Source organism: Bacillus rossius, chromosome 13 (genome assembly GCF_032445375.1).
Source record: "Bacillus rossius redtenbacheri isolate Brsri chromosome 13, Brsri_v3, whole genome shotgun sequence".
Classification (NCBI taxonomy): Eukaryota; Metazoa; Arthropoda; class Insecta; order Phasmatodea; family Bacillidae; genus Bacillus; species Bacillus rossius.
In genome coordinates this window covers 14,946,273-14,963,764 of record NC_086340.1, presented here as the reverse complement: position 1 = coordinate 14,963,764, position 17,492 = coordinate 14,946,273, and the positions used below count along the sequence as shown (strand labels likewise).

Below are 17,492 nucleotides of genomic sequence, written 5' to 3'. Positions count from 1 at the left end.
TTGGCATAAGATTTGTTCAAAACATAAATATTTTATTTCATAACTCAAACAGAGACAAGGCCAAACATAAAATAAGTAGCATTAAAAGTATTACCTATTGGTGAACTTAAATTTATAAGGGTATTTAAAGATCATAAGTATCTTTTAATATTTTAGGATTGAAAACAAAATTTTATGTTGATCGCTAACCACTTTTAACATCTACTCTACGTTTAAATTTTGTAATTGTATGTTATTTACATTATGCTGAATCTCCATAGATATCAAGACTCAAAATAGCTGTGTGCACATTAGTATGATCAAATGTCAACAGATGGTGCTAGCAGTTAAAGTATTTGGATACCATCTATCCCTTAGAAATGCATCCTTTACATTATGGCTGCATTTGCTAAAGGGTTTGGGGATGTGTGTACTATGGATGCATTGCTATATATTCGGAAGCAGCTATAGTCTCATGTATGTGTATAATTTCATGGATTTTGTTGCCAGATAACTTGAAGATTCTAACTGAATTAATTTTGAAAATCGAAAATGGGGCGGTAGAGATGTTAGGTGCGAATTACAAACAAAAACCATCCTGAAACGAAAGACTATTGAGAAAAAAACTAGCTTATGTAAGAAAAATATATGAAAAAGCCACCCAGCATAGCCATAAAAATTAATTTTTAGAGTATGTAGATATAAAATGTATTTTGATAAATTTAAGACATTAAAAATTTAACAAACAAATATAATTTGTTGTCTTTAGTATGCAAGATATAAGCACTACTTAATATTAAAAACGACTCTTTTCTTACACATTATTTGATCATTTTGTTTCCCGTCTTTATTGACTGAGTTTGTTTTGAATACAGATACCTACTATCCACCCACCCCACCAGCCCCTAAAAGAGACTATCCAATAAGGAACTTTTGTCAACATGAAAGCGAATTCTGTCTCTCTCTACCTTACTTATTGGTATTGAGTCTATGCGTAGAGCCAAGAATTTACGGTGTTATATAAATGCAAATTGCATCATTAAAAATATGTAGTGGATTTCGTCTTTATCGTCACTAAAGTTTAAACATATGTAATAATAAGTACATATCCACCGCAATGACATTGATCAACTGCTACAAAAATTTGTAGTAAGATGCTTAAAATGAGTACATAAAACAGTACTACATAAATAGTAAGTTAAAAAAAACTGCAATTAAAACATTCAATATTTTTCTGTAATGTTTCTTAGTTCATGAGAAAGTTCGACATATTTTCAAATTTAAATTTTACTTTTTGTCACTGTGTTAATATTTCAATACTATTAATATGAACAAAAAAAAATATATTTGTATTAAATACCCAAAAAAATGTTTCTCTGCAGACCTTTAGCCATGTATTTAGGAATCAGCTATAGACTGCTTCAAATTTACTTTATTTTTAAAAAGAAAATTTTTTTTTACCAAGTACATAATAGCCTAAACTACAGATTTACGAAATCAATTATATATTTTAACAGACAAAATGAGGTAAATGAGGTAATTTTCACTGCATTTTGTGTTTTGCTTTTGCATTTCCGATGTTATGCGATGTGTTGACTTTTCCATCTCGGTGTTTTGGCTGTGTATTCACTTCAATTTTGCTGTTTATTGTGCTCAGTGGCATAGCCAGGATTTGTGTATGGGGAAGGTGTTAAGAAGCATGGCCCCCCCCCCCTCCTCCCCCCCGTATTAAAGCGGGGGGGGGGGGGGGTCCGGGGGTCCTCCCCCGGGAAAAAATTTGGATTTTAAGGAGTAAAATGGTGCTATTTTAGCAGTTTTCGGTACTTAAATTTAAATATTGTAATGGTAAAAAATTTTATTAATTTTAATATGAAATTTGTGTTTGAGTGATGAATAAGAAATTAATTAAAGATTCGGTGCTAAAAGGGGGGGTGGGGGGTTTGAACCCCTGAAAACCCCCCTCCCTGGCTACGCCCCCGATTGTGCTGATATTGCTACTCACAACATAACGCGACAAAACAAAGAGCCGTCCGCCCCGGCAGGGAGTCGTCGCTGGCCGACATCATCGAGGGCATCCCGCCCACCTTCTCGCGCAAGCCCAAGGCACTGTGCGTGGAGGAGGGCTCCGACGTGGAGCTGGAGGGCCGGCTGGTGGCGATCCCCGAGCCCGAGATCACCTGGTTCTCGGGCGGGGAGGAGCTCACCACGTCCGACAACGTGACGGTCGCCACCGAGTCGGACATGCACATGTACACGAGCGTCGTGCGCATCAGGAAGGTGCGCAAGAGCCAGGAGGGCCACTACGAGGTCATCGCCAAGAACAGGGAAGGGGAGGCCACCGTCCAGATCACCCTCAAGGTGAGCTCCCGCACGCGATCCCTGCTTCAGGTCCCTTCCGTCGTCTTCATCTTCGATTGCTTACAGCCTGTCGGCCAGGTCAGCATAGTTAGATGCCTCCGTCTTGCTCCGACCCTCCACCGTTCCTCTGTTTCATTCTTCTTCTCTCTCCTGCACCCCTTTAACTATCTGCTCTTCCCACTTTCTCCTCCTCCTGTGTACTTCAACTCCATCAGGCCATACCTTGTCAGTCTTGTATTTTTCCCAAGATCTCAATCAAGCCTTGTACTGTATTTACCTGCTTACGGTTCGCACAGTTTTATGCCGATTTTTAGTTTGAAAAAAATATTCAGTGCGATCCTCGTGCGAATCTGTAACTTTGGGTGAAAAAAAATAAAATTACAATTGCAAGTGTGTTGTTGAGTATGTGTGTAAATAACTCTTCTGAGTTGGTTTTTAGTAATTTTAACATCATGAGTATTTAAAAATTGTTTAGTTAAGATATCTCAGCAGTGCGTGTAAAGAACTGTGAACGACGCCATTGTGCTACGTCTGCCCGGCCGCCGCGCCAGTCGCCCAGTCACAGCTGGTGCTGCTGGCGAGTGACGTGCCTTGCGGGTTTGGCATTCGGCTGGAGGGAAAAAAAAAAAAAATAAAATAACCAGCCAGTTTGTGTGTTTGCATTCTGTGAGTGCGTGTGGCTGAGGGGACGAGGGGGTGTGAAGATGCTGGGATAGGTAGCCTTAGCCCCTCATAACAGCCAACTCTCTAACAGCTTTCCTTATTCGCGTGTACGGCGTATCCGTATCCACGCCCGTGGGGGCCCCAGGGCGGAAAAGCTTATTCTGAGAGCATCGGGTTACCAAAGAAAAAAACAAAAGGGAACCTCTTTGATGGTCTACAAGTGAGTGCATGTGACCATGTAGCGATGTTGATGGTCCTCCCTTCCTTCCTCTCCATTGTAAATGTCCATGAGCTGGCATTGTACACAACATCCACGTGTGTATTTCGACAGGGGCAACTGTAACCCAACATTATTGTTTTTTGCGTGAAATTGCTCATCTTTCAGATGTAATATTCCATGACAAAAACTGCAGCCATCCTCGGTGCTTTGAAAGCCACTCTTCAAAACACCGCTTTTTACCTTCCTCCAGCGCCTGCAGGAATTTCTCGCTGTTACATGCACGCTGGTTTTTATAAAAGAAACTGACAAGAAAGGGTAGCTTTCTGCCTTTTTTTTTTTTTTTAATTCAGGAATATGTCTGGTTAAAAAAAATTACAATAGCTGGGAAGGGAGGAAAGTGGGCAAAAGAATGCCGGCTCACTCCTTCCTACAGTAATAAAATAGCACATAGTAAAGAAAGCATACATAAAGAGGGCTAAGGGTTAACACCACTGTATATTTCTTACCCACCAACAAAGACACACTTCGGTACATGGTGTGACCCTTAAGGCGAAATATGTGGATATTTATGACCCAAATTACAGGGGCAACCCTTCTGCTGGTTGATAAGGTAGTTCTGCCTGCACGAGCACGGGAAGGTACTCACGTACTTCGCAAAGAGATGGGAGACGTGTGACCGGAGCGGACCGCGCACGCCCGCAGGTGAGGACCGGCGAGAAGGAGCCCCCCGAGGTCTTGGAGCCGCTGCGGAGCGTGATCGCGCGGGAGGGCGACGGTGTCGTGCTGAGCGCGCACATCGTGGGGAACCCCGCCCCCAAGGTCACCTGGCTGAAGAACGGCAAGCCCCTGAAGCAGCCGACCACGCGGGAGGGCGACACGTACGTCCTGCGGCTGCCCCACAGCACGCCGGCCGACACGGCAGAGTACACGGTGCGGGCCAAGAACGACGTCGGCAGCGCCGAGACCACGGCGTCCGTCATCGTTGAAGGTAACGCCGGTTAAGATTTTTATTTGGAAACATGCTATTGATGGTTACACTGTAGGTCATAACACTACTCAATAACAGACTATCTCTCTCTCTGTCTCTGTCTCTCTCTCTCTCTCTCTCTCTATATATATATATACACACACATATATATACATACATACACACATGCAGATATATACATATATACACACACACATACATATACATATATACATACATACATACATACATATATACATATATACATATATATATGTGTATATATATATGCAACACACAAAAAACAAAGCCAAAATAAGCTGATGTCAAAAGTTAAAACCATAGACAGCACAGAATATTACGTGGAAAGAATTAGTCAGAACATTACACACTTTGTGCTGACAACAATGAGACAGTTTCAGCATGAACAGTGAATAAAGACAAAAGATTACTTTGGAAAACACAGCGACAACCAGACGAACCCAACAATGATACTAAACAGATAATGTGGACAGGGGAACCCAGCGATGTGACTGCGTTTGTCCGTTTGTCGCTGTGTTGTTCAAGATCATATTTTGTTTTTATTTACTGATCTTGTTGCAGCTGTCTCGTCATCAGCCCACTGTGTCTGTTTGTACTATTTTATGGGTACATTATGTTATGAATTTGATGATTTCACACGAATTTTTAAGAAGGTACATGAATCAAGTATGCAATGTGCTATCAAAGACTTTTAAAAAAAATGTTCATTTGTATTTTATTTTATATACAGCAGCTTACAACTTATTTTACGAACCATTGATCTGTTTATGAATTTTTCTTTGTTATTCTCATTAAAACTATTGACGTTCGATAATACCACCTGATTGCTAACCCTTAGGGGCATGTATTTTTTTGCGAAAAGATTTTCAGAGTAGCTTTAGCATCATCTGTGTTTCGTGATTGGGTGAGTTTCTTTCGGGTACATGTCTACTGTTAGAACGCCTATCACAGTCATGCAGAGTGGTAGCAAACGTGTCCCTGAGTGGCTCATAAAATAAGGCAATGGCTTCTCTCGCAGAAAGCCGCCAATTACATGGAAGAAACCGCTGGCAAAGACATACAATATTGCAGTCTAATGGGTCTTCAGAGTTTTTTGCCAAAAATGCCTGCCCCTACCAAACCGGCATTACAGTGATCCTGAATGGGTCAGATAAAAGAAATTTGTTTCATTTTGTATATAAAACTAATAAACTCAGATTAATTGCCAGGTATTAATTAATTTATTATTTGTCACATGCCCACCAACTTTCAGGAAGGTTTGTTAGTGTACACGACACATACATACATACATAAGACAAGTGTAGTCACTGCAAGTACATGGGCACTGCCTTCCGGTAGGCACCAAGAGCAGGCAGGCACCACCCGAAGGAAAACACGGCAACAGGTAAGCATTACCGCATCTGGCCAACATACGAAGGAAGCCTTTACCACGTACTTGCAGGGACCGCAACAGACTCGAACAAACATTAAAATAACAAATACGACACAGCAAAGAGCAGACACTCACAATTACAAGTAATACTTAATGAAACACAAGAAGACGCATAAACATTGAACATAGGATTTACGTTATATATTATATATGTATAATAAAAGGGTACACGTAGTGAGTGTTTTGCATATAGAATAAGTAAAAAAATTAGACTTTTAGCATGAATATATTTGGTAGTGATGTACTAAATACAGCTTATTAGGCTAACAAATTATGTACTTATTGAGTTAATTGAATACATGACTATTGAATTGGGGATTGAATTTGTGAACCAACTGTTCCAGAGCTGAAGAACCTGGAGCCTCCACTGTTCGTGAAGAGGTTCCAGGAGGAGAAGGTCCCGGAGAAAGGCACCGTGAAGCTGGTGGCGAAGGTGACAGGCAACCCGGTGCCCGAGATCACCTGGCTCAGGTGCGCCACCGCGACCTCAGTGCGACCATGCTCAATCCAACACTTCTGAAACCTTGCCGAGCATTTTACGTTAAGGGGCCTGCCTCGTGCATTTGTGTTAGTGAGGTGGGATGATATGTGCATCACTTGCTTGTGCTTCTAAGCGCAGGGCTCCGCACTGTCTTTATGTCGTGCATAGGGCAACTATGAGATTTGAGCAGCAGCCATAAAATTATGTGGCGGAGAAATGAAGATAAAGATGAAATGCAAGTCCCTCGAGTGCTTTTAAGAATTTGTACTGGGTCTTTCATGCCTAAAAAATTATTTTGAAAACACCCATTTTAACCTTTTACACTCTTTATAATACAGCCTGAAAACGAAATACGGAAACGGAACTGCTCATCCACCCACAGCATGTTCTTAAATGATTTACGTTAACAGACCCCACTGAGTAATATCGTGTGCAGTTTTAAAATTGCATGGTTTCTTCGGAAGCTCTGCACACTGTGAGCCCAGGTAGGCAGAACCCTTAAGAATGATCTACCACAGTCCTTCGAGTCCGTCCACCCGCCTGTCATCTTTCTGTTACTCGCATGACCTGCAACTTTTTGGATTACCTGAATAATTCTATCTTTTATAGTTATTTTATTTTTTTATTTTTTTTTATTTAAAATTGTGAGATTCCCACTGACAGTCATTAGACATGGATGATCGGCACGACAAATATAAAAGACAAACACAATGCTCCTCCAAGCATCTGGGACGAACTATGTCGCGTGTTGGCTCTTCTCTGGCTCCTCCAGAACGGCCTTAAGCGCCAATCTTTAGTTTGCTGCCTGGGTGAGAAGGGATCGGCCTGACTGGCGCAAGTAACTTCTGGCTGGAGGTTCCTAAGAGGGTTAGGTAGGATTCTCCCCCACCTTGGGATGCCCTGAAAGTGGCTCCCAGTGTCCCTCGTCGAATGCCTACTTACGGGCTGCGGCTGGTTTGGCTCTGCGGTCTCCCAGTAGTAGGGCTGACCTGCTTGCTGGCTGGCTGGCTGGCTGGCTGGCTGGCTGGCTGGCGGGCGGGCGGCTGGCTGGCTGGCTGGCAGGCGGGCGGTTGGCTGGCAGACTGGCTGGCTGGCGGCGGGATAGGTCCCCGTGGAGCTCCCTCACCCCGAAAGGACACTCTCAGATATGCGGTACGAGATTTATTACGAGTACTCGCGGTTGGTACCGACAGCCTCCCGATACACACTAACTCGCGGACTCGGTTGTCTGTCTTCTGCTCTTGGCTGGCAGGCTCGGCTGCCAGCAAAGGCACGGTGAGCGGTTGAAGGCGCGGTGAGCGATGCTCGGCTGCCAGTGGTGCCTCGAGGGCACCGACTGACTTCCTGGCCCAAAGGCCGGCCTTATATACCCCTCCTGAGGGCCAGGGCGTGACGTAGGAAGGGCCGAGGGTTCCAAGAATCACGGGCGCTTCCAGGAATTCCAGCCGGCCTACGTGACTTGGACGGACCACGGCTTGGTGGGTGAGGGGAAGGCGGGTGGAGGCGGCTGGGCAGACGGAGGTGGATGAGGAGGGGGAGGCTGCGCGCGCACCCGCTCGGCCTTGCGAGAGAGGGGTAGGCGAGGGGTGGCGGCCGGTAGGAGTGTGCGCATGCACCCAGCTGGTTGGCATGGCAACCAAGGACGCGGCGTGGTCGCCCTGGCAACGGGCGACGCGGTGGTGGCCGGGCGGTGACAGCTGTCGCGGCCGTCAGTGGCAGCGGCGCGCACACGTGTTTAGGAAGGAAGGGGCTGACGGCTTCGTGATTATAGACGTGCGCGGCACGTCGCATGTCAAACCCCCTCTCCTTGAAAAGGCGGCAGCCACTTTCCACGTGTGCGGCCTGATCTTCGGGGTGGTTCCTCCATCCTTCCCTCTGTCTTGGGGATGATGCCTTCCACGGTGCTCCGTCTTCTGGGAGGTGGGGATACGGGTAAAGGCAGGGATGACCCTCAGGTTGGGCGTGAATGATGGTGAAATGATACATGTCCCTCCTACCTGACTGGTGATAGGGGGGAAGAAACAAGCTCTGCTTTCCGATGTGACTAGGGGGCTCAAATCTAAAACTTGCAGCCTAGTTCGAACTCTTTGCAATCTCTCTAACTGGATGAGGCTCTATCTTACACGCTAAGGAACCAGAGCCCAGGCTACACCATCATCATCGTTAGTGTCCTTGGAAACATGGTGTGCCCTGCCAAGTTTACAAAATTTTTTAATCTTGGGTTGGTTCCTATCTATTTACATATACACCAGGGCTCGGAGCGAGTCACTAAAAGTTACTAAAAGTTACTTTTTTTTTGCAAAGTCACTAAGGTCCGTTTTTTTTATTAAAAGTCACTATTTTCTTCACTTTACATCGACTACCTTTTCTCGCTCTGTTTTACAACATGTAAACATAGTTTTTGGTACTACCAGAAATGCCGTAATAATCGGTACGCACTGTGCATTAAAAACGTCAACCATATTACCGTTCTGCATGCCAGCGTCACTTTGCTGTACAGCGGCGCTGCCAGTCGCCAGTGTAACAGCGATTCGATTATCGTATTGTTATCGTATCGCTTCTATAATCGATAGCATATGTCACTTTTCTCGGCTTCGGCTTTCGGGTTTACGGTTGTAAATAACAACACAATAAACGATAGTGAAGCGTATTTTTGCAATCAAATTCGTGTACTACGAAAGTGTTCGTGTTTATAGGCGAGCGCGAAACCACTTGTTAGGAACTACATTTAGATGAAAACGTGCGGGATCACGGTGACATATAACATATAAGTGCATAATGTGCTGTAACTTCGTTACAGTGTCGTGGTTATGTTCGGTGTGAAACAGAATTGAGGTACGTGTTTCGGTAACTTTTCTAGCAGTTTGTGGCATTTTTGCATTTTCACTATTGTTTACTGTAAATTTTCCGTTTGCAACGACCACATTAACAAAACTTACTAAAATATTTAATGGCAAAATCGCTATGGTGTTTGTTTTGTTTTTTTTGGTTTTAATTGATTTTACATGGTGATAGTTTTGGTACAAATGGATTGAAAATGGGGAAGTGTCATTTTCGAGCAGAATGGTTGGAAAAAACTGATACTATAGGACACAAGATTTCCAAATGGGCACAAAAGGGGATTAAAGATGATGAACTTTATTGTATTGTATGCTGTGTTTCTGTTAATGTTGGCAAAGGGTTTCAGTCTGTCACACAACACTACACAGGAAAGAAGCATATTAACAATGTAAAATTAAAACTAAATGCCTCACAGTGTCGTCTTGTTTTTGATAGGAAAAATAGTTCTGTTTGTGAACGACCATGTGTTACTACTGGAGTTAAAGACGGTAAGTCAGAGGAAAACACCGGGGACCCATCACGAGCTTTAACACCCTTAGGTTTGCCATCATCTAGCAGTCATGCACCACTAAACGAATGTAATTCATCACAAGTGGAGCCAGCACAAGTCTCTTCATTGGAGTGTGCCACAGTTTGTCAAAATAACATTCTACGATTTTGTAACCCCATAGAAGCTGCCACTAAAGCAGAAATAATTTGGGCGATGACAGTAGTGGCTAAAAATTTGTCTGCCCAATCATGTCAAGATATTGGTGAGGTATTCTCTGCTATGTTTCCAGCATTAGTGCCACAAGGTTTCTCACTTTCCCCGAAAAAATTCTCATATTTAGTTACCGAAGCACTTGGCCCATACTTCAAAGATGGCATGCTACAAGAGGCAAAGAAAACTTATTTTTCTATTCAATATGATGAAACTACCAACAGCAAAGGTAAGAAGGAACTGCAGATAAATATTAGATATTGGTCTGACATTCGTAATGAAGTAGTAATTCATCATCTAGAGACAATTTTTATAGGAAAGGCTTCTGCTGATGTTTTAGCCACATCAATTCTTTCAGTGCTTAATAAAGGATCATTGAGTCTTAAGAATGTTGTGACTGTTGGCAGTGATGGTCCTAAAGTGAATCAGAAGGTTTTCACATTGCTAAATGAAGAAGTTATTGCAGCAAGAGGAAAAAGTCTCCTTGATGTAGGAACGTGCAATCTTCATCATGTTCATAATGCGTTCTTGAAAGGATTAGAAGTTTTTGGAACAGATGTTTCTGAGTTGGTAATATCTGTGTATTATTTCTTTCATGGTTGGCCATCACGAAAAGAAGATTATGTGAAGTCTCAGAAAAAAGTTAAGGTTCCAGAACATTCATTCATTAAACACTCTCAAACCAGATGGGTTACACTCAGAGAAGCAGCAAGTCGTCTCCTTGAACAGTGGCCAGCTTTGCTAGACTACTTTACCAAGTTTCTTCCCTTGCAAAAAACAAATGCAACATTTAATTCAGCACAATGCAAGAAAATTTGTAGCTTTTTAAAGAAAAGCACAATGAAAGCTGAAATTCTGTTTGTTATATCTAGCTCAGAAATCTTTAGCACCTTCTGCACAATTTTCCAAAAAGAAGAACCCTTAATACATGCACTGCAAACTGAATTGGACACACTGGTAAGCAAGTTGATGGGTCGTGTGTGCAAGGGAGAACTTGCTAGTGGGAAAGATATTTCAAACAATGTGTTTGATAAAGAAAATCTCCAAAATGCCACTGACATTCAGTGTGGACACACTGTGGAGGAAGCACTTAGTAGTGTAAATGAAAGAGACAGATTGGAGTTTAAATTCAGTGTACAGAAACACTATGCAACAGCTGGAAATTATTTGGTTGGTAAGTTCCACAAAATGTTGAAACATTTCAGCTGTTTCCAGCCTGAGCAGGTTTTAAAGCCAAAGAGTTTGCAGTCCATAGCAGAAATAGCAAGAGTTTTACCAGGGGAGATTAATGTTGACCTCCTTTTAGACGAATGGAGATTGTTGAAAAGTGAAAGAGAAATGACAAACTTCAGTCCAGGGCAGAGAATCGACCATTTTTGGAGAAGTATCTTTCAGTTGAAGAATGCTGTCGGTGCTGAAAAGTATCCTACTGTGCAGAAAGTTGTGAAAATGAGTCTAAGCATTTCTCATGGCAGTGCTGATGTTGAAAGGGGGTTTTCCCTTTCTTCAAAAATTCTGACTGAAGATCGAGCATCAATGAGTGAAAGAACTCTCAAAGCCAGGTTAAACACCATTGATGGTCTTAGAGTGTATGGAAATAATCCTGTGAATGTTCCCATCACCAAGCAACTTATTAATTCTGCTGTTAATGCCCATAAGAACTACAAGCTTTACCTTGAGGAGAAGAAAAGAAAAGAAGACTCTGAGAGGATTAAGGTTGAAGATGAGAGGAAGAAAAGAGAAGCAGAAGAAGAATCCAGAAAAGAAGTGAAAAGAATGAAGCTAAATGTTGAAGAATTGAAAAAAAAATGGATGAAGCCAACAAATTTCATAAACTGAAAAAAGATACTTGGGAAAAAATGCACGAAGAGGCCAATAATAGGCTAAAAAAAGCTTTGTCTAAGACTCCTGTTGATGTTCAGGAAGTAAGCCTGGCACAGGCGATGTACGAAGGAGCACAGTTAGTCAAAAATGAAGAACAACTGCTTTCAAAGAGAGTGTCTAGTTTACAAAATGAACTCTACAAGAAAACAAACAAGCTCCTTACAAATATTTAATTTAAGTGATGAACTTTCGCAGCCCTAATGTAAATATTTTACTGTGTAAACAAAGTGAAAGTGTAAAACTTAACAAAATTGTATTTCTCCATGAACTTAATACAGCCCTGTACATCACTTATTTGTTGTAAATGTTTCAAATGTTCAATATTTGGGTACATCTTATTTTATGCCAAAGTAAATTTGGTTTTATTTTGCTATTTGTAATTATTTTTAAATTTTAGGGCCAGTATATTCATAATTGGTACATAATTTGAAATAACATGTACTAATTTTGTTTTTGTGTTGTAATATAAATGTCTGTGAGTACGAGTGAAAGTCACTAAATAAGTCACTTTTTTTTTCATTTGTGGTCACTAAATCAACTATTTTGAGGAAAAATTGTGCTCTTGGCCCTGTACACATTATGATTATTGGGCTCTAACACATGTTTCTTAAGCTTTATGTACACTCTCTTTCCCTGGGGACGGCTGTCGGCTTTAAACATTTACAATTTCCACATAGGTACAGGTACATTTCTTAGAGTGGAGCTCTCCTTTCGCTCTTACTGCTATACATTGCATGGTTTGAAAAATGTCTATCGTAATTGTCTTTGTCATTCTTGCGGCTTATTTCTTTTTTTCGTTGATCCTGCACCCGCACGCAGGAGTGGTCAGGTGGCTTATCGAAGCCCCTGAGGTGATGAGGTTTGCGACCCCATACCTTGTTTAAAAATGGCCATTCGCGCACTCACTACACTTACTGTTGGTGCGGGGGGCGGCCGATCCGGTACCTCCCGGGTCGGTCCTCGATGGCCGCTCTGCATACTCGCCATGGCTGCTCTCGTTGCTGGGGTGGCAACCGGCTGGCGGCAGGGTGGCGCCATGCTGGAGTGTCGGTGGCAGCTTCCGCTGGCACTGGGTCAGTCCTCTGGGTAGACTGCTGGTTCGGGGTTTCTAGTCGGGGTAACTGGTCCAGGGTTTGGACTGGCATACCCGGGAGAGGTGCGCTGTTGTCCTGGTGGTCCGCAGTCCTGGCTGGTGGAGTCATCTGCTCCACAACCTTCTCCTTGGCTGCTGGGCCGGACGGGTTCAGGAAGTCCTTAGCTGACTGGTCAGCCTGGGAGGGGATCTCCTCGGGTTCCGGCGACCTTGCCTGCCCTTTCTGGGTTCCTGGTGATGGGCAGGTCGAGGTCACCGGGACGAACGGCATTAGGGTGGCCGTGGCACCATGCTGGGATGGTGGTGGCCATCCTTGTCAGAACTGGGCTTGATGCCTCGGTAGGTAGGCCTGCCTGGTGGTTCCCCTGGGGTGGCTGGTCCAGTGTGTCTTCTGGTCCGGCCGACTGGGGTGTGCTGTAGCCCGAGCCTCCTGCAGACCTGGTTGGGGGAGGCGACTGCTCCCCAACCTTCTCTTTGGCTGCAGGGCTGGTCAGGGCTGGGAGGACCTTAGCCGACCGGTCGGCCTGGGTTGGCCAAGGGTTCCGACAATCTTGCCTGCCTGTGCTGGATACTTGGTGGACAGGCCAAGGTCGCTGGGCTGAACGGCATTTGGGTGGTTGTTGGCTCACGGGTACTGGTGACTCTGAGGTTGAGTTCAGTGCCTGGGTCTTCCACTAGGACGACTCGGAGCTGCTGAGGGAGGGGCTAGTCCTCTGGGTGGGTCGTTACTTCTGGTTCTGCATGGTGCAGCGATTCGAAACCCCTGAAATCTCCCTTGTCTTCTTCCTCTGCAGGTGAGAAAGGACCTTGGCTTCCGTCGGGATCCGTAACTTTCTTGAATTTATCTAAGGGCACCTTTTTCGTCTCTCTGGCCTTATCCTTTACAATTCGACATGGGGCATGATTGTTATTCTTCTAAGACCTGCAGGGACCTCGCCCTGATCTCCTGAGTGCTATTTGTAGCCATTATGTCTATAGGTATTTGGGTATTTGGGCGCCACTGAGTTTTGGGCCAGTCTCAGAACTGGGTAAAGAAGAATATTTTCGCTATTGATCTCAGGGGGCAGTTGTGGGTGGCCGTCTACTGACGTGTCCTCTAGTTGGCCCCACGTTGGGCGCCACTAATTGTCGCGTGTTGGCTCTTCTCTGGCTCCTCCAGAACGGCCTTAAGCGCCAATCTTTAGTTTGCTGCCTGGGTGAGAAGGGATCGGCCTGACTGGCGCAAGTAACTTCTGGCTGGAGGTTCCTAAGAGGGTTAGGTAGGATTCTCCCCCACCTTGGGATGCCCTGAAAGTGGCTCCCAGTGTCCCTCGTCGAATGCCTACTTACGGGCTGCGGCTGGTTTGGCTCTGCGGTCTCCCAGTAGTAGGGCTGACCTGCTTGCTGGCTGGCTGGCTGGCTGGCTGGCTGGCTGGCTGGCGGGCGGGCGGGCGGCTGGCTGGCTGGCTGGCTGGCGGGCGGCTGGCTGGCTGGCAGGCAGGCGGTTGGCTGGCAGACTGGCTGGCTGGCAGGCGGGCGGTTGGCTGGCAGACTGGCTGGCTGGCGGCGGGATAGGTCCCCGTGGAGCTCCCTCACCCCGAAAGGACACTCTCAGATATGCGGTACGAGATTTATTACGAGTACTCGCGGTTGGTACCGACAGCCTCCCGATACACACTAACTCGCGGACTCGGTTGTCTGTCTTCTGCTCTTGGCTGGCAGGCTCGGCTGCCAGCAAAGGCGCGGTGAGCGGTTGAAGGCGCGGTGAGCGATGCTCGGCTGCCAGTGGTGCCTCGAGGGCACCGACTGACTTCCTGGCCCAAAGGCCGGCCTTATATACCCCTCCTGAGGGCCAGGGCGTGACGTAGGAAGGGCCGAGGGTTCCAAGAATCACGGGCGCTTCCAGGAATTCCAGCCGGCCTACGTGACTTGGACGGACAACGGCTTGGTGGGTGAGGGGAAGGCGGGTGGAGGCGGCTGGGCGGACGGAGGTGGATGAGGAGGGGGAGGCTGCGCGCGCACCCGCTTGGCCTTGCGAGAGAGGGGTAGGCGAGGGGTGGCGGCCGGTAGGAGTGTGCGCGCGCACCCAGCTGGTTGGCATGGCAACCAAGGACGCGGCGCGGTCGCCCTGGCAACGGGCGACGCGGTGGTGGCCGGGCGGTGACAGCTGTCGCGGCCGTCAGTGGCAGTGGCGCGCACACGTGTTTAGGAAGGAAGGGGCTGACGGCTTCGTGATTATAGACGTGCGCGGCACGTCGCACGTCAACTAGAAGCTACTGAGTTGGTAATTAAAAATTTAAAGCTATAAGTGAAATTTTATTTCATTTATATATTTATTTATTAATTATTCAAAAGCATAATATGTATTGTGCTTTACACAAATTGTGGTAATAACATTTTTTTTTTCTTTTTTTCATTTACCAAAAATTGTTTTAATAAAAAGTGTTACTAAAGTACTGACTTATTATTTATTGATATTGAATTTCTGGAGACTTCCACTATTATTATTTACAAAAATTATTGAATTGGTTTTTATATGGGGTATCGGATCTGTTAAAGAAAATTCATCGGTAGTTTGTTTGGTACCATTTTTTATTTGTATTGCCCATCATCACTACTGGGAAAGAACGGCTAATGATTCGGTTCGTTGCGTTGCCAGGAACAACGAGCCCTTGGCGCCGAGCAGCCGGGTGATGGAGAGCTACGACGGGGAGAACATCGTCCTGGAGATCCGGGGGGCCGACTCGGAGGTGGACGCAGGGGACTACAAGTGCGTGGCCAGCAACCCCGTCGGCAAGGCGTCGCACGGGGCCAAGGTGACGGTGGACGTCGAGAAAGTGTGAGTACAAGCACCTCTGCTTGAGTTCGTCCTGCAGTGGGAACCTGTTCCCGTGTCTGTTCACTTCCTGAACCTCCCCGCTCGCATCACATGTCTGCCACTAGGGGTGTGGGCTATTCCACTGGGGGGGAAAGTAGTGTCACGTCGGTTGTGAAAGTGGAAGGTGGTGGGCTAGAGCATCCTTCACTTCTCCCTGTCCTCGTCACTGCTACTGTCGCGATCTGACTCGCTTTGCCGCCGCACCGCGTTACTGTCAAGGAGGAGTCCGCAACCCCATAGCCCCAACGCAAGTAAGGAGCAGCAAGTGATAGCGCTGTCTCCACGTCTGTGTCCGTGGACACTAATCGACCACCCCCCCCCCCACCCCCCCCCCTCCCGGTTCGCATGCACTTCTCCCAAGCGGCGCCCCGCTGTCCGAAACCTGAGCAATTCGTCGACGTCTCTGTTGTAGCTGTGTTTGTTAGCCATGTGACTTTGGGTGCAAGTCTATCACTTTTATATTAACTGAAGAAGAGATGTTGACAGTGATGGAAGTCAGTGCTCGGAAAACATAGTGTTATTATCTTTAACGATACTACCCTGCATTTCACACATTATGCTTTTTTTACATCTTTTATTTCACTATTAAGACTCGTTGTTGAGACTTATTAACTAACTGAGATGAGGTTGCATTATTTTAATCTTGTTCTTGTTTCTTTAAAATAGGGTAGAGAATTGCTTAGCTTTCCTGTAGAAGAAAATTTAATTACTCACACAACAAACTATTATTGTTTAAAAATACTGATATTGAATGTGCAAAGTCAGAATGGATACTAAATAAGTTGGGTTATTTAGTTCTTGAAATGAAAATAATAATATTATGATTTCATAATTTATTCTTTAAATTTTACCATTTAATTGTTTGTCAGTTCGGCTTTGTAAAACATCAAATTGACCCTGCTTCACAGTCATAAAATATCGTAGATTTCCATACATAAGCCCTAATCTTCAGATAGTATACATGCATTTTTTTATGTCCCACAAATCTGATAATTATATGGAAACGTAATGAAATTTAAAATTAACATTAATAGTAAATTACAAACATTCTGCATAAATATTGACATCAGTGTTTATTTTATACCAAAAATGCTTTAATCAAATATTTTTGTTTATTATCTCGTTGCCAGTAAATTTTTATTTTACAAAATTAGTGATGGCTCAATTCCTGTTTTTTCCCGGTTCTCGGTTCTGACTTAAAAAAATAAAATAAATATTATTCACACATTATTTATGAGGTGTTTTAAGTAATAAACTATTTATTGTTTTGGCTACAAAAAAGCACTAAAAAGCATGTGTCCAGACTTAATATTCAACAATTTACTGTTTATAACACTGAAAATAATTATTTGTTTGTATTGTTCTGTCCTCAATGTTTTTTATTGTATGCTTACAAAGAAATGCATTGGCATAATGATTCAGTCTTTAAAGAGGCTATCAAAGCAAATTAAAAGGTTTAGTATAGTTTTCAAGCTACAGTAAACACACCAACCTTAATAAAACTAAAATTTACTATATTAATCTAGTAATTACTTCAAGAAATCTACATACACCCTCTTTTAAAACATAGGAATAAAAAGAAAATGTTACAATAATGGAAATAAATACATACAATGATGGTGAACTTTCATTAAAATATTAAATTGTCTATCAAACTTATTGCTTACATTGAATTCAGTTTGTTTTCACAGTCAACAGTAAATTACTGCCACACTACAATTTGCTCTATTTGGCCAGAATAATTTTACTTTACAAGTGTCAACAAGCATTTTGTAATATCCCCCTTCAAAAAAATCCCGTTTGTCTAAAAGAGAAAGTTACTAGCCATTACACTAGATGGCTGCAGATACAGTGAACTTACATTCCAAAGCACTGCACAAAAAAATGCATAAAATTTTATAATGCCGAAAATTATTACGGAAAATTTTTCATCAATCATTAATTCTATTAAACAAATATTCTGTGGAATTTGCAA

At 44.0% G+C, this 17,492-nt stretch overlaps 1 protein-coding gene across 9 annotated transcripts in view; it reads left to right on the top strand.

Moving 5' to 3' along the window:
* The window catches only part of LOC134538265 (titin), a 358,395-nt gene that overhangs the window by 299,979 nt on the left and 40,924 nt on the right, over positions 1-17,492 (top strand). For all 9 annotated transcript variants that reach the window (XM_063379416.1, XM_063379425.1, XM_063379423.1 and 6 more), the window contains 4 exons: positions 2,022-2,337; positions 3,923-4,208; positions 6,006-6,132; positions 15,299-15,478. In XM_063379416.1, coding sequence (XP_063235486.1) covers positions 2,022-2,337; positions 3,923-4,208; positions 6,006-6,132; positions 15,299-15,478 — 909 coding nt within the window. The remainder of the gene's footprint in view (positions 1-2,021; positions 2,338-3,922; positions 4,209-6,005; positions 6,133-15,298; positions 15,479-17,492) is intronic.